Below are 23,505 nucleotides of genomic sequence, written 5' to 3'. Positions count from 1 at the left end.
GACCATGTCCTCTACAAAGGATTTTTCGCATAACCATTTGTGAATGGTTTCAAAGCATCTTACCTGGATAATGAATGATGGATAAATATCAACTTAAACTTAAAATGCTCAACTCTCGCTTTCCTTCCCAATCAAGAAAAACTGATTACAATCTATTTAACGCCATACTACAATGCACAAAATAGTTGGAGAACATCTGCAACTCTCTAATTAAAAAAGAACGTCTCTCTCTCTTCCCCCCTCCCAACAAAGAAAAAATGCATACACTATCGCATAGTGATTACAAGACTTCTTTCAGTAAACTTGGCACCTCCCACCTTTCCTTGAATTTGAGACGGCAGGCCGATGACACGTCTTTGGTCCCCTGCTTCCACCAGCAACTCTGATCCTCCCCTGAACTGCAATAGTCAATTTCTACTCTGTCAAAGTAAACAAAAGCATGCACACACACAAACCGTAGATGATGGTTTCAAGAAGTTGCATTATCAGCTATAGATGTAAGCTTTAACAATTAGACACTGCTAAACCAATACTTCAACTGTTTCTAAGTAAAAATAAATGGATTATGTCCATCATTGTTACTGGATACATTGAAGCCTACAACTCAAATGAACACAAAACTGTCCTAAATGCTCTGGATGTGCTACTTCCAGTATCTTCAAAGCGAAGCTCAATAAGTATTTCGTAACTATGTTTACATTCCCATCTTACTTTATTTTGCCATTCTTGACCATGATCTATCAACGAACAAGATTTTCCTCATTTGGCTCTTTAATGACCTAAACAATCAAAGGTTCCACTCTCCTCTGCGAATCAAATCATTCCAACTTCCCATCAAATCGGGACTTCTAGGAAGGATCATTACTAGAATGCCCCATTTAACAACTGTAAAGAGAACTAGTATGGGAAAATACAAGAGGATGCGAGCATACTTGGTATAGCTTGATTTCTGACTTGTCAAAACCTGGCATGAATAGAGTCACTGATTTATTGGCAGGATCAAACCTGACTGAAGGTACAACAGCGATGTTATGTCTTGTATTCAGAGAGAGAAGTTCTTTTGCATGTGCACTGGTCTCATTCAGCATAATCTCATTCCAATCTGGAGAGGGAATCACTGAGAGATGTGGAATGAGCGAACAAGGCAATGGCGAAAAGTTCTTCTTCACAGTTCCAATTGATTCCCCAGAAGAATTTGGAGATGCAACACCAAATGCACCAGAAACCTCTGCACCAGCTTGGATTGCGCACCCCCAAAACCGTAATGCGGAGTTCACAGAAGTCGGACTGTTTGGGTCCATCACGAGGTAGCAGCCAAATCTACTTGTTTCCTCAAATACAGAAGATCCTCGCTACATCACACAACCAACCCAAAATGATTTAACATAGATCAACACCAGATAAAAACATAAAATGGTTCTCACAATCACCATACCTCCAGAGTTTGTTCCAGATTGTCCCAAATTTCAGCACTCATTTTCCCATTGAGACGGGAGTCTCCGCCACTCAAACTAATAGCATCCTCCACAAGTCTCAAGAGAGAGGGACCAGCCAGCCTTCCAAGATCAGTTCTTTCAGCCAAATTCCGCAAATATTTCAAGTACAATCTGCACAGGAACATGTGATTGCATGAACCCCACGAGAGAGAGAGAGAGAGAGAGAGAGAGAGAGAGAGAGAGAGAGAGAGAGAGAGAGAGAGAGAGAGAGAGAGTGTGTTTCTAACCTTGCTTTGCTAGTGGTACCAATCAGCCGTATAGTTTCTTCAGTACCTAAACCATCATATACAATCACATCAAATTTATCTTTCTGCCGGTTTTTTTGAGCTACATTCCCATAGAATCCTACAAGCCTCTCAAGTGCTAAGGCTGAAAATATTGCGTCCATGCCAGGGAGAACTCCAAGCTCTTCTCCCACAACCTATCATGTAGCGGAAAGAAACGGATGAGGAATAGTCCACAGATAAGAACTAATGAGGGAAACCATGTCTTTCATAATAAAAAGTAGAAAAACAGTTGTTACTTATCCACCCCTTCTAGCACTCCTTGGGTCATATTAAGCCGAGCATCTGCTTCCTTCAGCCGATTAAGAGGTTCAAGCAACATCTGCAATTATAGGGAATAATTCACTAAGACGCATGAATTTAAATAATAGTATCAGAGAAAGCTAAATGTGTTGAGAGAGGAAAAACACACTTTAGTAGTTTCCAGCCTAACAGCCGAAAGGTTGTAGTTGCATGTGGTAGGAGAAGTTCCAATCTTAAAATTTAGGAGATAATCAGCAGTGGGATCTTGGGAATGTACCACCAAACATGTTTTAAGCCCAGCCATTGCATAATGCTGACCAACACAAATAAATGATCAGTTATATCTCAAAACAATTTTGGCAAAAATACGTGCAGCTTTAGACAAAGTGAAAAAAGAGTCGTCAGTGCTGGCATATCATCAAGCTTGTTATGACAGGCTGATACAAGTCGTCAAGTTGTCTGGTGTTTTTTCAAAAAAAAACCAAAGTATAGCAAACATTCCAGTTCCACCACCGTAACATAAGCAAACTGATGTACAGGACCTCCCCTCTCCACTCACCAACAAAAGTAAGTAAACCAATTAAAGAGAGAAAATCATTAATGGTGTTGATCCTGTTGAAGAGTTTTCTTAAAGGCTGCATGCCTCAATGAAGAAAGCTTAGCATCTTGCCCCCTGCGAGGTAAAATTCATGTAGGTATGATCTATAAAGACTACTATAGTTTTTTTTTTTTTTACAATTTCCGAATACATAAAGTGGGTTTTGATTTGATTCTTCCCTTCTTACAGAGCATCTCCAATCCTTACCTTTTTTTCTACCCAAACCCAAAATTTGAGTAGAACACTAAAAACTAATCTCCAATGCCATACTCATTCCCTACCCTTTTTGAGTTTTACCCTTTTCCTTACTCAAATTTAGGGAGACCCAAATCCATACCTTTTTTCTCAACACCTCTTTTCACTTCTTAATATTTACAAATGTGCCATTTTAACTCAAATTTTGGAGGGAAAGCCTAAATAACACTAGATTTGGGTTTTAAAAAATGGGTGTAGCATTGGACCACCAGAATTCCAACTTCCAACAGTGGTTCAAGTGTTTTCTTTTTGTAAAGATGAGTGGATTCAAGTTATATGAAACAATTAGTGGTCCAATTCCGCAATTTTCTATCTCTAACCCATTTTTCAATCTAGTTTGCTAAACGGAGCCCTCATACACATACACCCCGAGTGAACTACAAAACAATTTGAGCCATTGAAGGCATCACAAGATAATGAGCAGAATTAAACAACGCAAACAAACACAAAATCGTCTAAACTGAAAGACAACATTGATATGTACCTGAGCGGCGAAAACGGCGGAAGTGGTCTTTCCAGAGCCGCCTTTACCTAAAAAGGTAACCAATTTTGGTAATTTCTGTGGAGGTACATCAACTTTCGTTGAAGCCGCCGCCGCCGTGATGAAAACCCGATGAGTTATTCCTCTCCGATTCCCTCCTGTGATCTCTCGTTGGGTAGAATTTCGTCTGGTGCGTACTGAACATGAAGAAGGTGGCGGCGAAGCTAAGAGGAGTGACGGAATAGACGAAGCCATTTCTCTGCACAACCTTTCGTTCTCTCCAGTCGACTTCTTTCACTATCTTGTGGGTGGGCCTAAATTATACTTTTCTCCTTTTGGTTATTCAAATTGCATTAACAGGACCCAATGCTTTCGATTAGATCCAATATGTCCAATACTTTCGAAAAATTAGTACTCTTTCCGTCCCCATTTAATAATCCCCGTTCAGATAAAAAATTAGTTATATTTTTAAATTAATAATAAATTTTATATTCAATATAAATTTTGTTTGATAAATTTTGATTAATTCAATAAAATAATACTTTTAAAATCACATAAAATATTATAATTACAAAATATAATCAATTGAAAAGTGACATGAATTTTCAAAAGAATTGTTAAATGAGGATGGAGGGAGTACTTATCTTTGTTTGAGTTGACTGGAGCTTGTTAAAAAATCAGGGGTGAAATTAGCTAGTGCGGTTTGGTGGGGGAAGGATGACAATCAATTCTGCTCAAAATATCCAATGGGTCAAAATCGATTTTGTGACAATTCTGATTGGTCAGGTTTTTTGGGTTGAGCTTCAAGACTTCTAAAATATCATGACCCTGTCCAAGACTATTAAAATATCACAACCCCTATATAAGACCACTAAAATATCAAAACCCCTATATAATTCAATCTGTCCTATATTTATTTTTTGGCTTGGTTCAGGGGTATTTTCATGTACCCGAGATCGAGCCGAAAAATTAGAATTCTTAATCTTAAAACCGAATTCCGAATTTTCAAGTCGGTCCAGTTTAGTTCGTTTTCTTGATTTTATTTCACCGGCCCCTAAGCTAGAATCCAAAACAATATTGAAGCTAGAGTACTACACAATTTGTGAGATATGTTGTTCTACTAAGACTAAAATAATGTGGGAGATCGAACCAATAATATGATGATCACACCCCTATTATGTTTCAGAACTAGCTAGCAGATGGGTTTTCGTTCTACCAAACTTGGAAGTTCATGTGAATCCCTTCTTTGCATTTACTACCTCAGATGATGTGTCTTTGTTCTGTCCAGAACTTGCTATTATATATAGTTAAAGACCAAACGCAACTTTGTATTGTCATGATCCTGTTGTCCCAATATTTGCACATATTTTTTCCCCCCACTTTACCAGGTACGTGCATGTGTTGCTTTGCTTACCAGGTTTCTAGCTAAGTTAGTTGAATATTCAATTAATTTCAACAGCTATTATATATTTTGAAATTATTTTACAGCATCGATATCGATCTTTCTTCCGTATATTCGGTCACGGCAGGTGCCTTGGTGCAAGATTTAATTCCGTATTACACACTCCAGTGTTGGTAATTTGTATTTCTGCCCAAGTATTGTGGGCCAAGTTTTCTCTAAACTTTGTGGCCTCCCAAGAAAAGAAAGAAAATTTATTATAAAAAAATTTATGGTATATAAAATTAGGGTTTCCCAACAAAATTTGCTAACGGTAATACAAATGGAGTGGTGCTATTTGCACCGACGGTTTCCTACCGACGGCCGCACGCGGCCGACTCCGGCCACCAGACAGTCGATCCGAGCCGTCCAAAAAATTTTAAAAAGAAAACCGAGGGGCCCAACGCTGGAATCAACGGCATCCGATGTGTGTAGAGTGCTTGATCTAAACACCTTACATATATACACGAAAAATAGGGTGTTTAGATCAAGCACCTTACACACATCGGATGCCGTTGATTCCCGCATTAGGCCCCTCGGTTTTTTTTTTTAAATTTTTGGACGGCCGTTCGGTGGCTAGAGACGGCCGCGTGCGGCCGTCGGTACGATTTCCCTACATTTTTGGTCGGTACATATAGGATTTTCCAATACAAATTGTTGCGGGTCAAAACAAAAATAAGATCAACTAAGAAAAAAGAGATACAAAAGTTCGGTTTGAATATTTCCAAAACCCTTTCTGAACATAAGATCAAACTAAGCTGGCTAGCTAGCACATTTTTTCTCTGCGAAAGAAAATCTTGGGCTTATGGGACTAGTTCATACAGTGACTAAATTTTGTTCCGACTTTAATCGGGCTCCTTATTAGTAATCAACGAAAAGATTGAGCTCTTCAAAATCATTCGAGGTTTAGCGTACTGCATAAAAGTTAGTCCAAACATTCTAAGTTGTTAATTAGTAGAAAAGGAAAACTCGGAGCTTTTGCAAGAGACTGGCCCTGCATGTGGACGTCGGTGGGAAGTCTGAAATCCGACTTCCATAGTTCCATGACAATTACTCCATCTATAGATAGGAAAAGTCTATTACTACTAATACAATCATTTGTACAACATGCATGTGTGACATTCTATTCCTGGTGATTTGCAACTCTTTCGTTTAAACTCTTTCACCGATGACATAATATGCAACCTTAATTGGCACGTTTTATAAGTTGTTGTATTAGTAGACTTCCCTTGATAGACAACACAAGCAATGATATATACAAACACAATTCTAAAATACAACTTCCGACACAAACAGTGTCTAGAGCCACATGACCATTGAATATGGGTCCACATACATTCAAATGATTCTGGATACAATTGTGTTGTATATGCAGTTGTGTCTAGACTTTGCCAATAGTAATAGAGAGAGAGAGAGAGAGAGAGAGAGAGAGAGAGAGAGAGAGAGAGAGAGAGCTAGCTGAGAGTTGGAGTATTTGACAGACATTGGGTGGGGAAAGAGTAAACAGGACGCTGAAAAATGTCAACAAGTCATGTTTGGGTTTCCTCGAGTCGAGCTGTCGAGGCCAGGGTGTACGAGTCAACGCAAATGGTGTAGTAGGAACATGCCAAGAATATGAAGCAAGCGTGTTTAGGTCCCCATTTGACCGTCTCCGAGCCGCAAATCAGGGTGTTCCATTCCACCACTTTCTTGGGTCCCACTTACTTCTTCATCAAACGATCGATTAGAAAAAAACCCCCCCTCCCCCCGCCTTCTATTTTCTCAAACTTCAATCTTATATATGATTAAATAGTTTGTTTAATCCAATTCAGGTCCTTCTCTAACGGACAGTTTGTTGACATGATTAGTTTTGGATGAATATGGCGTTGGATGAATATATGATTAAATAGCAAATATATAATAGGGAGAATATGTTATAAATAGGTTGTTTTATATAGTAATATGAGTGGGTGGATATAGAATTAAAAGGGAACAGTGGCATTTTTGTAATTACAAAGCCATATATGAAGGCGGATATGTTAAAGATAGATGGACGTGGTGTTATTCAGTTTCAGATGGATATACAGTCCGAGAACATTATATCCTCCTTGTATATCTGGGTGGCCAACATCAAATATATTATCTAGATTGGTAGTATATCCGTTATCTATATCTCGGCCCATCGGCAAACAAGCCGTAAAAGTTATAGTAGTAGTATAAGATTTGCCTAGTTATGAAAAAATTAATCTATTTTTCTATTTCACATTGTATACCAACAAGCACCAAATAGCAAAACAAGAACAAATTAAGCATATATACTATGAAAAATACTAGGAAACCAAACTTATGTACCCACTTTTTGACAACCTTGGGTAGCAAGCAGTAGTAAAACGCACTAAGGTTGAGTTTCTCTACGGGACTAAAGAGGTTTTTTTTTTTTTTAAAGAATCATAAGCTCATTTCGAGCCTTTGAGATCTAATACCACCCCTTAATGCTTTCTAAAAATGGATATTTTTTTGATATTTCTGTAATCAAACGACATATTGGAAACTTTTAATTTAAATCTGATAGTCCCCAATTCTATAGCGTAGTTCCACATACATTTCCCCCTAAATTCATTGAATTAAAAATGTTTGCAATCATTAGAGAGACAGTGATGTTGCCAATATTTGATTTTAGAGTGAAATTCTCATCATTATCGTGATATGGTTGGTTAGCAATCATAATCCCTATAATTAAAGTTTTTCCTGTCCTCTTTTTGTAAATTGTTTTCAGAGAGTGTAATTCTTTATTACTATAAATAAATAGAACAATATCTCCACTGGTTGAGAAAGTTGTTTCATATTTAATTAGTACTCATTTTTTATTTTTCTTTTAGGTACCAAATTTTATGTTGCACCCCAAATCATAATTTTCTCAACCAGCTAGCAAGCCATAGTCTCGAGGCGTCAAATACCAGTAGCTCTTTTCTTTTCTTTTTTCAATAGTTAAGGATGTCATGATCAACTTACATACACTTCGATTACATACTTGAAAAAAGAAAGGAAGATGCTCCCTATAAGAAAGAATCTTCTCATATAAGATTAGAAAGCTAAAAGTGCAGTAATTAACACAATCAAGTGCTTGATTAAATGCAAAACACCATTTTGTGAATTACGGAGTATATGAAGCAGAGATGCTGTGCCAGTTTAAGATCTCATGATTAGTGGTCACTCCACAGGAATGTCATGATTTCCCTTGTGGAAGTGAGTAATTTGCAGCTTTATTAGTAATCAGATCCTTCCAGAATTTAATTCTCATGGCCCTACAGAGCAGTCAACAATTAAAGAAAATCACATTTTGAGAGCTGCAAAAGGGCCCATGACTGACTTTATTGGCTTTACAATTTATTTCATTCGTCCCCTTTTGAGTGTTCTGATTCGCAATTCTAACTTATTAAAAAAACATCATCATTATACTTTTCACATCAACTTTTATCTTTATTTTCTTCTCTTACCTTCTATGATAACATCATCATTACATTTTTACTCACTAACTTTTTAAAATGGAATCTACTTTTAAGGACATAATAAAAAATTCACTAATTTTTACTCACTAACTTTACAAAATGGACACTTATTAAGGAATAATCCAAAATAGAATACTGAACTCTAAAAAAAAGATGGAGGGAGTACAATTTATACTCCTATGACAATTCATTACATTGAGTTACCCATGAGGCCATGACTGGAAAATACTAGAATAGGTAGCGGTTAAAATCATGACATTGCTAAGCCAAGAAAAACAAGCAAAAAGCTCAGAAAAAATTAAAATTACCTTAAAAACTTTAAAAAATTATCTGGTTGAGGCAAATTAGGTTGAAGCAAAGAAAATGGTACTCAACTCGATCTCAATATTCGAAGCTTCTCTTGTAATCTAATCCGGCTATTTCTTTTTCTATTTATGATAATGGACTTTGATGAGATGCTTGATCTTACTAATTAAAGATTCGAGCATAATATACAAAAAGATTGAAAAAACGGGAATTTTTTTAAATAAAATGTAATATCTAGAGCAACATTAAAGAACCTGTTCCATTTTGGGCAAGTGGAAGAATTTTTTTGGTTGCAATGAAAAAAAGACAGGATTAGAGTTTAGACTCAAGAACCAAGTGGTTGGTGAAAAGGGGAAACATCGAGCTAAATTCATTCATTGGGACTCAGCTTCTCTATAGTCGGAGTTCAGCTCTCAGGAATCAGTCGCATCTCAACTGTTCTTCCTGACAATCAATCGCTCAAGTTTGTAAAAAATATTCACCGTTATGTAAGATAGTCTGTTACAAATTTGAATAGTTAAAAACACTTTTAGGCGACCTATCTCCACGGGAAAACCCAATTGCATCGGAATCGGATTCGATCCATCGGAGAGGTGTCACGTGGCACAAACCCATCACGTGCAATGCACACACCCTATCCCATCCCATAATTCCGAAAGCAACTAATATTCTACTCTAACCAACCTCATTAATTAATGCCATCATTATGGCGTTAGCTAAATATCATTTCTTCCCTATGCATGTGCCGTGCCGTCACAGACACTCAATGTCTCTTTGAAATCTCACTCAAAACACATCAAATGGAAAATAATAATATAATATAATATGGCTAAAAGGAAAAAAACATTTACAGAATCTGGAGTTTGAATTAATTAAAAAAAAATTGTGACAAACAATTAATTAATACAAAGTCTTTTAATTAATTATACCTTTAATTACACAATCAAAATTTAGTGGATCATGTAACATGATCCCATGCAACAACAATATGATAATAACGGAGAAATGGATTAATAAACCACAATAATGTAAACTAATATCCCACTAACCATATCTTGTTCTTCTTTTTTTTTTCTATGATGATCACTTTCCATTTTACCACACATGTAAATCAGTGGTGCAACGGATTCGGACCGGTCGGGACGAGGCGTTTTTCGACGCCGTAACGTGGATCGATCTCGTTCCCGGCTGGCCCCGGCTGTCCGCGGGTATCCGGTGAGTTTTCCCGGTGGTGGTTCCGGTGGTAACGGTGGTGCCGGCGGAGGTGGTTGATGAAAGGTGTGAAGTCAAACTTGCTGGCTAGAACCTTTCTGGCAATCGGACGATGGCGAGAGGGCGACGAGGCGGCCGGTGTGCTGCTGCCGTTGATCTTGGAGCTATCCGAAGTGTGTTGTTCATGAAAGAAGAGTAAGAAGAGAGAGAGCCAAAGAACGGTGAGGAGTACACGAGAATATGTTTTCAAGGCCATGATAAGGGAAGAGGAGAGAGAGAAGAGGAAACATATGGGGCAATGGGAGGAGAGAGGAACTAAAAAGAGGGAGAGGGAGAGAGAGATTTTTATGTTATATTGAGAGTTTTTGAAAGGTTGACAGCTTGAATCGATTGGACTAGTATAGGATCCGTAGAGGAGAGTTGAATTCGGAAGGTGTTTTGCATATCCATGTGAGACTTGTGAGCAAGTTTATGTCCTTATTTAATACAGAGAGAGAGAGAGAAGGCCGGTAGACCCGTTTCCCTATGACAATTCCTTAGAGAGAGAGAGAGAGAGAGAAGGCCGGTAGACCCGTTTCCCTATGACAATTCCTTAGAAATCAAGGAACAAAAAGGGTCATTATGTGGATTGTCAAACCTTGAATTATGTAAACTTTGATTAATCTCAGGGAAAAAAACCAAAATAGTCCCTGTAATTTGAATTGGCTTGATTTACATTCTGTAGTTTTCATTTTGTTCCAACTTAGTCCAATTACGAACAGCCGTTAGCTTCCGTTAATCCTAGACACAAATGGATCCCTTTTCTATTGAATTACCGAACTCTTTCTTCTCTAACCTCGCAGACCTAAAGTCTTTTCTTAAAAAGCAAAATGGAGTCACTATTTTCTAAAAATCGGGTTCTCTGGCCTGTGTTCTTTTTTATAAAATACTTGAATTATTCTTCCAATTAATATTCAAGAGATGATCTAAACCCCTTTTGTGGCCGAAACTATAGCTGGACCTGATTCTCCTTTACCTGGAGATATGTAGGCAGCTTGATGAAAGCTCGGTTCCTTTTTAAAATAAAACCCACTTCATTTTCTAAAATTCAAACATTTTTCAAACATATCCGAACCCCTTTTATAGAGCACAAAATTCCTCATTTTTTCTTTCTTTTCAAGAACCACATCGCAATCCATAGAAATCAGATCATTTATTCAAGCCCTAATCCCTTTCACTCCTTCCCCGAAGGTGAATAAGACACGTTTCTGTCGAAGGTAAAATCTTGGGCGTAACAAATGGAGAATGGAAGCCGTGAAAAAAATGGAGAAGGGAACAATGAGGCATGAGGCTCTGTGTTTTGGTTCAGATGTATATTAAGGTAAGAGGAGAATGACATATTGCAGTTTTAACCCTAGAAAAGAAACCCATTCATGTCTGGGGTTAACGGAGTCTAACGACAGTTAGTAATTGGACCAAGTTGGAACAAAACGAAAACTACGAGTGTAAATTGAGTCAATTCAAACTATAGGGGCCAAGTTGATACAAACACTAAATTACAAGAACCATTTCGAATTTTTTCTCTTAATCTTATTAGTATTAGTTAACTCAGGAGTACAGTAACGTAATTTAAATTCATGGTTTAAGAGTCTACACAGGTTAACCCTATACGGCTTAAAATGTTAAAATTATGCATTAGTACATCAATTTATGTATTTTAAGTACACATACATTGTTTTCGTATCTTATACGTTTTCGACAATTCGAAATCATCCAGTAGAAAAGGAGTTATTTTTCAAAATGTTCTAAAATATAAGTTCGAAAAATCGGCAGCTAAGTAAGCAAGTTAAGCAAAGTTAATTTCTGGAAATAGTGACCATATACATGGTTCGATATATATACTCTCGCTCTAAACTAATTCGAGTTAGCTCAGTTAGTCACCCTTGTACACTTTTATTGAGGAGGTCAAATGGTCGATACATATATTCTTGCCAGAAATCAGAGATTGATTATTTTGGCCCTCCAAATGAGGGTTAAATGTGTATTATTATTAATTAATTTGTTCTCTCAATGTACTATCAGTTAAATTTTGGTATTATTGTGGATTTATGTCCCCTTGGATGTAATTCAAATATTTGTATTCTTATGCCACTTGTAATAAGGAAAATCTAACTGTGGCTCTGATCTCTTTTGTGGCATGATGATCGTGCATGTGCTAGGGTTGCGCCATACCTAGGAGTATTTGAGTAAATACGGATATGGAAATAATAAAGGCTGGGTGCATATATATGTGGGGAATACATGAGAATATATGATTACTGGAAACCTTTATAGCTCCTCTTTACCCATCTATTTGCTGGATACGAGTCCGGCCTTTACGTTTGGTTTTTATGATTCTATGCATTTCATCAAAGTTGTAAATCTCGTACCGGCTAGCGTACCGTTTTCACTACTGGAATTGTACGTGTCAGTATCGGGCTGTATCTTGGTATTGTTCTGGATTTACCGCAATTAATATTTTATATATATTTAATATATATCTATCAGGTTGCAAAACCATTTCCGTGAAACAAATGGCAGCAAAAAATTATTCAAAAAGACTCAAAACAAAGTTATGAAACAGATCAGGATTCCATCGTGATCTTAATCGAAGAAAATCATATATAAGCCCATAAGTTTCTTTTAATTTGAGAATGTTGTTGTTTTTTTCCTTTATATTTTAAATTTTTGAAAGAGAAAAAAGTGAGGGGTACGGTGATATCATGGAGACGATTAGAAAATATTTGTATTGATTGAGAATCCTCTTTTTCTTTTTCTTTTTTGGTTCAGCCGGCTTTTTAACTTATGTCATGCAAAAAAAAGAAGAGAGAAGGTAATTTTGTACCGTCCGGAATATCGGAAAATGTCCGAAATAGACCGGTATCGTCCGGTATATCCGGTATTAGCCGGAACAGGCCGGTATTTCAACCGGAACGGATCTTGAGTCTTTGTGTTCCGTTTAAGCACCGGTACCGGCCGGTACGAAACGAATTTCACAACTTTGCATTTCATAGCTTTTTAAAAAATACCATCAAAATAACAACAACGATAAAATCAAATGAGTGTGACTCCTCGATCCTTTTTTTTTTTTTTTTATAGTCGAGGGTGTCCGGATCAATTTACACGCACCTCGACTAATCCACTCCACACGGAAACGTCTAGAGGATTCACAAGAATTTCCTCTGGCTGCCTGATCCTAATAAGAAAGCATAATGAAAAGTCCTAACAATTAATTATAAATCAAAGTCCCAAGCATCTAAGAACACAATTTAATTGGTCGAGATCATATAAAAAACTAAATAATCAAAAGCCTAATGTTATATTAATCGCGTAACAAATAATTATAAATTTTTGTTTTTGGAACGGCGATTTATTTTTATTAAATCTTTGAAAGTGATTACAAAGACTAGAGGAAGCGGGGAGAAAGGCAACAAGTGTCCATTTGAGATCCAAACCTTTGATTGACAAGATGCCAATCGAAGGAGAACACTCCAAGGTTCAAAGCCTAGCACCTAAAAGGCCACAAAACACAGATAAAACAATAGAGAGCAGATGACGTAGCCCAAACACCTGAAAAGGCATAAAAACCCAAATACACGGGATTAACCCAACAATAAAGCCCAACAACACCCAAAACCCTAAAAACAAGCCGTTGATCAAAACCCGAAACGCCAAGTCGCTTTCATCAGGAAGCGAGACCGTCGTATATCGCCACTCCCAAAACAATCAAAAAGCCACCGCCGCAAAAACCGCTGAGCACCCTCACATCCCAACCACCTCCATGGTGCCTCCCCCCGCCGTTGAAATACCAAAGTCACCGACATCCACAGCCTCCATAATAGAGAGAAGGCTGTAAAACACTAATTAACGGGCTACTTTCATTATTTGTAAACATATGAGTTGTTTGTTTAATTATTTTGTAAAACATAAAAAGAAATTAGTGTAATCTTTTAGGGGGAATAATAGTGAAAGGGTCCAAAAATTCAAAGGGCACATAATCCCCGATCCTATTCTCCCTCCACACCTGGCTCTACTTTCTCTCTTAAAACATTTTTCCCACACACACGTAGCTAGTTAATAGTGGAATTGTGTCCCCAATAAATAGTCGAGATATACATAAGCTGATCTGAACATCCTAAGTTATATTTAAAAAATAATAATTGTCCTTTCATCTTTTACTACAATAGACTATGGGCTTTCAATGGCCCAAAACTTTCGGCCCTCTCTAGAATTGGGCTTTCTGCCGCCATCTTTGCCGTAAGCCATACGACGACGTGTTGTAGACTTGTAGTAAACCCCAATGGCAATAAATACAATCCCGGGGGAAAAAAAAGTGTTCTTCGAAAGCTCCACGAAAGGCAAAACCAGATCAGAACGCGCGTCAAATCGGAGAGGAAGAAATTTGTTGGCGAAATTCAACGAATAAGGAGATCAAATGGTACGTAAAAATCTCTTCTCCGATGCCTTTTAAATTTCGCCTGGTTTTGATAAATAGACGTATTGTATTTCTATGTTGCTGTTGCAATTAGGGCTCAATCGTCAATTTAATGAAAAGTCGTGCGATTGCCTTGTACCTGAGTGTACTCGCTGAATCTCGGATATATTGGATGAAGCTGTTACAAATAGAGGATTGAGGGTGCGATGATACCAACACTAATGCACCGGATTCTATCATAACTCCGCAATTAAGTGTGCGAGTAGTACTAGGGTGGGTGACCCCTTGGAAGGTCCTCATGTTGCAACTTATCAAAAAAGCCAAATAAATAAAGGATTGCGTAGATGTTGTATTTGTTTGATTTCCAATTATGGCCCGGTTTTGATATTTACATCCCAATGAAAATTTAAAGTTTTTGTTTAAAGTTGAACTCTAGTCTTATTTGGTTTCATAGTTGCAAACAATTGACAACCTGTATTACTATTTGACATGTAGAGTAAGAATGAAATGTTTTCCCAAAATATGAAAAGATAAAAGCCCTAACCTAAATCTAGTAAAAGAAAAAAGAGAGAAGAATTTCAAATGTCAAAGCACTACTGTATAATGTTCCTTATGGGAAGAAGGTATACCTGAACGTCCAGCTACAGAGTTGACACTAGGCAATGATAGCATTCATGAGTATTAGAGCTAACAAGTTGGGGTAAGAAAGTGATTTCAAGAGGAGGAAGGTAGGGATGTTGTGTGGAACCGATGAATTATCTTAATGCTGCTTTCTGGTAAATGTAGCACAACCTTTTGGATAGGTCCTTGAAACTTTAATCGTGTGATGGTAAAACTTTTAATGACACTAGAGTTACACTGTTCATCTTCCGTACGTATTTTAGTTACAAAAGAACTTGGATATGAACACTACCCTATCACGAGGCCTATTGGGATTGTAAACTAGTACAATAGCTTAAAATGGCTGTATATACTTGTTGAAAGTTTGAGTAGTCCATGGTATACCTTAGCAGTTAGCACTTTAAGCTCATTCCATTTTTTCTTCATTTGGTGGGGTCAAAAAGCAAAAGTATAGTAAAACATCTTTGTAAGTGGCAGGGAATGGGTCCAAACCAGATGTAAGCGTAATGTTAGCTTACTTCTGATATCGTTTTGTGTGCTTACTATGCTCCCTTTTTACTTCTTGGAGGACTTATCGCCTGTCCTCTATCATGTTCCATAATACCCTGAATTTATGTTTCTTGATCGTAAGTCATTGAGTAAATTACTGAGTCCCGAGAATTATCAAGAGGATGAACATTCTTGAGGAAAGTCATGCCATAGTATGGTTTGTTGCTTCGAGTGCTACGTGAATGTCTAGCCCTAAGGAGTTTCAGTGTGACATAGAGGAAAAGTGTCTCGTGCAAACTTTTCCTGCTTAGTTGTCCTACAGTCTCTATTTGGTTGTGTGATCTCCAAAGATGTACATGTGGAAGTCAATTTTATTTCCTGGATCAACAAGCACACTCAAAGACGGGAATACTTGTTCTTCCTTAGTGAATTGGTGAATACACCTAAACATAGCAAGCAAAGAAGGTAGGTGACTTTAACAGTGGAATTGCCTTATTACGAAGAACAACAGTACTTTGGAGTTTGGAAGCTTATTTGAAAGCCCAGGAGTTGATATGTTGGGTCCATCAAAATTCAAAACACAAACATTAGTACCACCTCTGTTACAATCCCAACCTGTGGGTTAAAAGTCTAGTGACATGCCAATTCGTCTAAGTGTGGTGAATGTTATAAACAACTCTTCATATTATATTTATTGATTCCTCTTTCAATACAATCTATGTTAAAAGAGCTGCAGAAGCATCATTTTTTTCGTTTTTGTTTGACTTAGTTGCTGAAAAATCAGAGTTTTAATTTGCGGACACTGAGACAATATTAAGCATCATCATAGTACTTTACCATAAAAATAAGACTAGTACGAACAGGCTACCAAATAAAGTCTGAAAGTGCTACGACTTTATTAAAGGTAACGCATAAACAACTTGATCTTGCATCGCAAGGAGATACTCGTACCGACTACTGGGACTGTTGTGGACCTAAAAGATGTAATTTTAAAAAACCCCTAAGCCGAGGCTCGTGTGAAACATGCCATATTTTACTGTTGTAATTGTTTTCAAGATTTTGTACTTTTAACACGAAAGATGTGAATTTTAAATGGTTCATTGAATTTAAATGAAAGATATAAATGAAATGTATTACTTTGAATATCGATGCATCTGAACTTGTATCCGTGTGTAATTTTAAAAAACTCCCTAAGCTGAGGCTCATGTGGAACATGTGATATTTTACTATTGTAATCATTTTCAAGATTTTGTACTTTTAACACGAAAGATGTGAATTTTAAATGGCTCATGGAATTTAAATGAAGATATAAATGAAATGTATTACTTTGAAAATCGATGCATCTGAACTTGTGTCCGTGCATGAGGACTTTAAGTTGGCAATGCGTGAGAGTTAGAAGGGTGGAGAATATAAACCATATATCCTAGGAGTTTTACGTCATTTCCATTTCTGAAAGAGGTAGCTCCTCTAGAAATTGTTGGTTGAAAGATGCCTGGAAATCAATAATACATATAAACTGTGAAATTAGTCTAGCATAAGATATTCAATTGAAAGAATATAAACCATATATCATAGGAGTTTTACGTCATTTCCATTTCTGAAAGAGGTAGCTCCTCTAGAAATTGTTGGTTGAAAGATGCATGGAAATCAATAATACATATAAACTGTGAAATTAGTCTAGCATAAGATATTCAATTGAATGTTTATTGAAAAAAGTTTATATCTTGGAAAAGAATTTCGATTGTTAAATGATTCAATTAATTTCCATGACAATTATGCAGATGTAATTGTATTGAACGACCCAGTTTCGGAACTGAACTTCGCATAGCCGTTTATTAGCTTTTTCATCTACTATATGCTTCCGTAACTTTGTGTTTTCTTCCCCCTGGTACTAGTTACCGATCATTTTCATGTGGGTTATAAACTATATTGGAAAAACCATGTCAATGTCCTAGTTTAATATCACAAACGGGATATGAAAGGTGTCTATTAGTGTTCTGAGACCCTTTGGTTTGAAAGGTGTCTTTTACTTATTCCAAAAAAAAAAAAAAAAAGGTGTCTTTTGGTGTTCTGAGACCTTTTGTTTTGAAAGTACCTAATGTAAAACATTTTAACGCCATCGTACTGAGCATGATGTAGCTATGAAATTTCGTTCAGCATTTTTAGAACATGGTATGTTTGTGCTTTTCCGATGCTTTGGACTATGAATGAAGTAAGCATGGTAATGTGCAAAGAAATTGATTTGGGTCTCTAAGCCTACACTCTATGATGCCTTTCGAGTTTGGTTTGGGGGCATGGTTCCGCAACAAACGTCCCTTTAGCTCCTCGGCTTGGAGGTATTGGGGGGCCACTGTCAGTCACTTTGTGTATATACTGCCAAAGGTTAGGTCTGTCTCCAATTCTCCCCCGCCCATACCTCCAATGGTTGGGGACTAGATGGGTCTTGTTATTGTTGTATTGTTGTTGTTTTTAGAACACGGTATACAGTTGAGGGTCAAGAGGAATCAGGATGCCTTGATTTCGATTTTACCAACTTGTATGACAGAACTTTCTTTCCCGAGTTATTTTGCTAAGTTTGATTTTCTCAATGATGAACCCATCATTTGTGGCCCTTCTGATAACTCTAGTGCACTAGTGTAGCAGTTGTAGCCGCATCTGAGTAGACAAATTTCAGTCTCATGAGTTGTGTTATGCCAGAGCCTGGACATCCTACTGTCATAGAGGATTCTTTTCCTTTTTCTGCTGCTGAACTTGCTTTGTTTTATTGTATTTGCAGTCTTCACTTGCAGCTGCCCGAGCAGACAATTTTTACTACCCTCCAGAATGGACCCCAAAACAGGTATTCTTGCACAGCACTTCCTCTTTTTTTTTTGGGTTAAACGGAAATTATGAAAGTAATTTCATTTTTTTTTCTTGCACAGCACTTCTGCACTATATTGTTATGAATGCAATTTTGAGCTGCATGAATGTTCCAGATTTTTTACATCTCGTTTGTTTTTCCAGGGGAATTTAAACAAGTTCCATGGCCAACATGCTTTAAGGGAGAGAGCAAGAAAAATAGACCAGGGCATTTTGATTATAAGGTACTGATCATATCCATTCTATCAAGTACCAGCCTTTGTTACATTGACTTGGAAAAGTTTCATATATACTAATATACCAGTTTATGTTGTGGAATAAATGGTATTTACAAGGTGTCATAGAGCATTGTATTCATGCTATGGTATGTTTGTACAGAGTTTTATGATAACTTCAAATTTCTCAATATGCCTCCTAGGAAATGTCCAACAAGGATACGAATCAAATAGGTTCGAGGCCAGAAAAAAAGACATTTTATAGATCCTCATAAAGTATAGATTTCGTTTTATTACAACGTTCGTTTGGTTCATTCTGTCTGTTCAAAAAAAAAAGAAAGTTTGGTTCATTCCATGTTGTCGGGTGATAATAATATTGTATATTTGAAATTAAGAGAGAGCATTTTCCCCTAGCAGTGGCTAGAAGACAGATAAGTAGGGTTCAGTGGAAATCACTTGTGTTTTTTTGTGGTAAGTATCCCTACTCCTTGCGTTAGTTCTACGGACTAGGATATCGAAGTACTGTATCATGCATGTTTTGTTGCATGTTGTATTGTACTTCAACACCCTGCATAAGCAATTTTAGGCTATTAAAACCTTGATGCTAGAGTGCTTACGTTTTCATTAATCGAAGACCGAGTGTATTAAACACTAGGGTGAAATATTACTCTTTTTTCTAGAGCTTGATACGGAGTAACTATTTTGGTCTTGCGAAGTATGTGGGGGATTTCTTCAATTTCTTCTTATTTTGAAATACATGGATGCAAGATGCACACTGGCATGAGGTTGTAAATATTGAACAACCAAAAATTTACGTTCCCTTGCTTTACAACTTTGCTTCGTGTGCAATCAACACTAACAAATTCTTGTTGGAAGTTTATTGGAAACGTGACAATATTGAAAAGCTTCTTTTGAAATGGCTAGTTGCTTATCATCATTTTCCCCCATGTTCAGGTTTGAAATGCCTTACAATATTTGGTGTGGTGGATGCAACTCTATGATTGCAAAAGGTGTGAGGTTCAATGCGGAGAAGAAGCAAGTGGGGAATTATTACTCTACAAAGGTATGCTATTCTTGAAATCTCTTCCTTGTGGGTAGGGGTGTAAACGAGCCGAATCGAACCGAATATCGGCATGTTCGAGCTCGGCTCGATCAGAATTCGTCTGGCTCGAGCTCAGCTCGACAAACATGTACAAAGCTCGAGCTCGGCTCGTTAGTATTCGGTCTGGAATAAACGAGCCGGCTCGGCTCGAATTCGAGCTCGAATTCGTCAACCTTTTGGCATTGATATTAAAAATTGGCTAAACGAGCCGAGTCGAACCGAATATTGGCATATTCGAGCCGAGCCGAGCAGAACCTATATATTTCGAGCAGTGACAAACCTGTTCGCGAACCTATATATTGGCATGTTCGAGCTGAGCCGAGCCGAGCCGAACCTATATATTTTGAGCCGAGATGAACCTGTTCGAGCCGAGCCCTGCTAGGTTCGAGCTCAGCTCGTTTATCAAACGAGCCGAAAAATCGAGCTCGAGCTCGGCTCGTTTATCCTTCGAACCGAGCCGAACGAGCCCTTACCGAGCCGAACTCGCGAGCTGCTCAGCTCATTTACAGCCCTACTTGTGGGCCATGTTGGAGCTATGTCGATGTCTAGTTTCCCATGATGGGATAGGACAGCAGAGGGGGGAAGAGATCAACTAATGGGATCCCAATCAGTGTGATCTAGTGTGATATGCACATTAAAGAATTCTCTTCTCTCCATTCATTCGTTTTTGCACTCACACATGTTTGTGTTTGGCACAAGGGGTTTTGAGATCTTGCTTTTTTTCCTGTTAGAGAGATTCTTGTAGAAATCAGATGTTGGAGTATCTCATGTTGTTTCTACTGGGGTCAAACTTTATTTGCCAATGTCTTCAGAATGACATTCTGCTAATTCCTGAATCACTGTCTGGATTGAGAAAACTTATCATCTCAACTAACAACAAATGTCTACTTTCTTTCATCAGATATGGAGCTTTTCCATGAAGTCAGCATGCTGCAAGCACGAGATTGTTATTCAGACAGATCCCAAAAATTGCGAGTATGTGATAATTAGCGGGGCACAGAAAAAGACCGAGGATTATGACATTGAGGATGCAGAAACCTTGATACTTCCCCCTGATGAAGGTGCTTGTTACTATTATGATATATTGATGATTGGAAATCTAATGAAAACAGAGGGTTGATATTTGTTTTATGGGACTTGTTAACGAGTCTATTTTGCTTTTATGCTAGGAAAAAATGGAGACACAATTATGTTTGTGCCTGTGATGGAGTTTTCATTAGTCTTTTTTCTTCTCTCCTAGTCATGAATTCTTCTTGGTTGACTGCCTACAGGCATTTTTCATGTCATGCATATGTTCTTACCTTTTTTTTGTTTTATTTTCCAGAAAGAGGTAAGCTTGCAGACCCATTTTACCGCCTTGAACACGGTGAAAAAGATCTGCAGAAGAAGAAAGAAGCTGAGCCAGTTTTAGTGCGTCTTCAGCGAGTTTCGGACTCCAGACATTCAGACGATTATGCCTTAAACAAAGCTCTTAGGGCTCAACTCAGGGCAAGTCATTGTGGTTATGATAATTTATCATTAGTACCAATCCATGAATAGCATCATCCCTTACGTTGTGTTTGGATCAAGGATTTTGATAAGGAAATAGAAAAGTTAAAAGGATCTTACAGCTCATACCGATTAAATCCTTCAGCTTTCCATTTCTTGGTACCTTATCTAAATCCTCTATCCAAATACAGCCATAATGTCCAACGTTTTCATCAATTTCCCAATTTGTCAGAATCAAAAGAAAAGAGTTGCTGAAGAAGAGGTTGCTTCCAGGAAAAGGGGCCTTGGCGTAAGACTGCTTCCAGCATCTGAAGAAGATGCTGCCGCGGCGGCAAGCGTGAAGTTCTCTTCCAAGTTTGAGAGAAATAGGAAGGAAAAGAGAGCGTTGATTAAAGCTGCATCTATTTTTCCTGGTTCATCTGGCCTGTCTACATCTAATGCAAAAAGAATGGAGCTAGAGTCCAAGAGAAGGAAAATTAAGGCAACAGCTGCATCCAGTTTACTAGTGGGGGGTTTTAAGCCATCGTCTTGGTCGCAGAGTGCAGTTTCCTCCGGGAGACAGAGGAAGGTTTGATATAGCCGTTGGACTTTTTCAGAGCTGATTAAATGTGAAGCTTCCACTATAGTTAAGGATAGGGTTCTGTGTCAATTTGGTGGCTTTTGAGGGTATGGATGTGGATTCTGCAGTTTGAGAGAGGTAGTAATGTTAAAATTTGTCTTGAATCTGTGTTTGTTGGAGCAGTTGCTTCGCGTATAATTGATGTAATGAGGCAGCAAAAACTTGTATTGTTGAATATGTTACAGTATATCACTGTTCCTTGCTATAATAAGTTTGAAGCTGTTTAACCCATGCCGTTGTGGTTTGCGGTGAAGTCTCTTTAACCTTAATCTGCAATGTCGATTCTTTGTGGTATCATGCCGTGTTGACTTGTCGCGTCAAAAAAAAGTTCGCTCGTGACAACACGTGAAAACAACACCCGCTCGATTATCTTTGTTTTCACTTTTCATCCTTCATTTTCCTCTGTTTCGCCAGCCATCTTCATTTTCAACCCAGAAATAATGTTTTCATTTCACCCGTTTTGATTATTTTCCTATTATATACTGAAATCGGGATTTTCGAATGTAAGTCGAGCGCAGAGTAGTGTACTGGTATAACAAAATGTAAAAGAAAAAGTGCCTAAATACAGGGCAACCTGCAAAATTAGCAGAAGGGCAAGGAAATAATTAATCATCGGAAAGAATATGAGTGCAACAAACAAACCGTGCATAGACAGCGCGTGCATCGCTGTTTTTGGACCTGTCTTGGATGCCACAAAGATGACTGGAGCTACTTGTTTTGTTCAAAATATTTTGGTTAGAGTCCCCGTAAAAATCAGCCCCATCCGTTATTGGTAAGGGTGTTTATGAAACGTCAAACTTTGTTTCAGAATTTGATTTGTGGGACCCGATACGGGTCCAAAATCGCGTTGTACGTGCTATCTGTACACAGTTTGTTGTACCCATAGAAGCTCTCTATAATCATAATGCTAGGTGATATATATGTGGATCTTCTTGCTCCACCCTATTTGGAATTTTTTTTTAAAATTTTTGGAGGAAGAGAGAAATTCATTGATAACAAAGTACAAGAAACGCAAATCTTAAAGGGAGATGACCAGCACAAAACAAAAGCAAGAAAAAGCCTACTCCCACTAAAGTTGCAAAAGTAACTAAACGATCACATATGGAAGAAAAACCACTCCAGCACCTGAAAAAAACTAACAAAGAAATTAAAACGAGCAGATAAAGGATAGTAGTGTACCACAAGACGTTGTGTGCTCGAAACACACGAGGATCGGTCCAACTATCCTCAATGGCATGCGATTGTTTGTGCTCAGGGATTGCATACTTATTGGAATCCTGAAAATTTTGACCATCGTCAATATCCATAAGCCCTGATTTTCGACTGCAAGCCCTGTGTTGATTGGGCCAGCCATATGACGACCTCCACCCTTGAGAATTCTATTTTCTGGAGGCCATGAACCGCATAGTCCTAAGATATCTAGTCATGCGGTTGGTTAGGCGCGCGTATGATGACCTTCATCCTCAAAATCCCTGTCCCTAAAGTCCGTGATACCCTTATCCTTGAGATTCCTCCCACTTCACGAACTCTCAAACTATGATGTTAGTGTTTGGCACAATACCATGGGACAGTGCATCCCCAGAATCAACTTTCGTGGGAGCCATGATTCGCTCGGACCTGAGTTTTCTCGGACTTGAACCCTGATACACCAGATGAGCTTCTAATTGAGTCGGGGACTCCACAAAATTGAAACTCTGATGTGTAGTTTGCAGACTGCTAACTGACATAAGAGTAGGGCTCACAAACAGACACATTTCGGCTATCTTGTCCCGAATTCTTAGCAGGTGTACCTCCCTTTAAGTAGGCATGCCCTTCCGTAATGAATCCTATCATACATTTTTTTTTTTTTGGGTACGTC

At 37.9% G+C, this 23,505-nt stretch overlaps 3 protein-coding genes and 1 non-coding gene across 4 annotated transcripts; 2 read left to right on the top strand and 2 right to left on the bottom strand.

Moving 5' to 3' along the window:
• Positions 1-75: 75 nt before the first annotated feature.
• On the bottom strand, positions 76-3,651 carry LOC131299408 (uncharacterized protein At1g26090, chloroplastic). Its single transcript, XM_058324940.1, has 7 exons — positions 3,361-3,651; positions 2,193-2,336; positions 2,028-2,102; positions 1,724-1,917; positions 1,436-1,607; positions 933-1,352; positions 76-398 (listed from the first exon to the last, which is right to left on the bottom strand). Exons 1-7 carry the CDS (start codon positions 3,610-3,612, stop codon positions 267-269), a joined length of 1,389 nt encoding a protein of 462 aa, XP_058180923.1. The 5' UTR covers positions 3,613-3,651; the 3' UTR covers positions 76-266.
• Positions 3,652-9,467: 5,816 nt separating this feature from the next.
• On the bottom strand, positions 9,468-10,332 carry LOC131300823 (CLAVATA3/ESR (CLE)-related protein 12). Its single transcript, XM_058326821.1, has one exon. The coding sequence runs from the start codon at positions 10,055-10,057 to the stop codon at positions 9,701-9,703; it is 357 nt and encodes a 118-aa protein (XP_058182804.1). The 5' UTR covers positions 10,058-10,332; the 3' UTR covers positions 9,468-9,700.
• A 3,774-nt stretch (positions 10,333-14,106) lies between these two features.
• Positions 14,107-21,878, top strand: LOC131301309 (uncharacterized). Its single transcript, XM_058327511.1, has 7 exons — positions 14,107-14,257; positions 18,141-18,203; positions 18,368-18,447; positions 19,393-19,501; positions 20,442-20,601; positions 20,865-21,028; positions 21,261-21,878. The coding sequence occupies exons 1-7, from the start codon at positions 14,255-14,257 to the stop codon at positions 21,600-21,602; spliced, it is 921 nt and encodes a 306-aa protein (XP_058183494.1). The 5' UTR covers positions 14,107-14,254; the 3' UTR covers positions 21,603-21,878.
• Positions 17,570-17,677, top strand: LOC131302155 (small nucleolar RNA snoR100). Its single transcript, XR_009191629.1, has one exon. It is a non-coding gene; the product is annotated as a small nucleolar RNA snoR100 (small nucleolar RNA).
• Positions 21,879-23,505: the final 1,627 nt, after the last annotated feature.

Source organism: Rhododendron vialii, chromosome 9a (assembly GCF_030253575.1).
Source record: "Rhododendron vialii isolate Sample 1 chromosome 9a, ASM3025357v1".
Taxonomy (NCBI): domain Eukaryota; kingdom Viridiplantae; phylum Streptophyta; class Magnoliopsida; order Ericales; family Ericaceae; genus Rhododendron; species Rhododendron vialii.
Note: the sequence above shows the minus strand (reverse complement) of the source record. Positions and strands in the feature narration are given on the sequence as shown.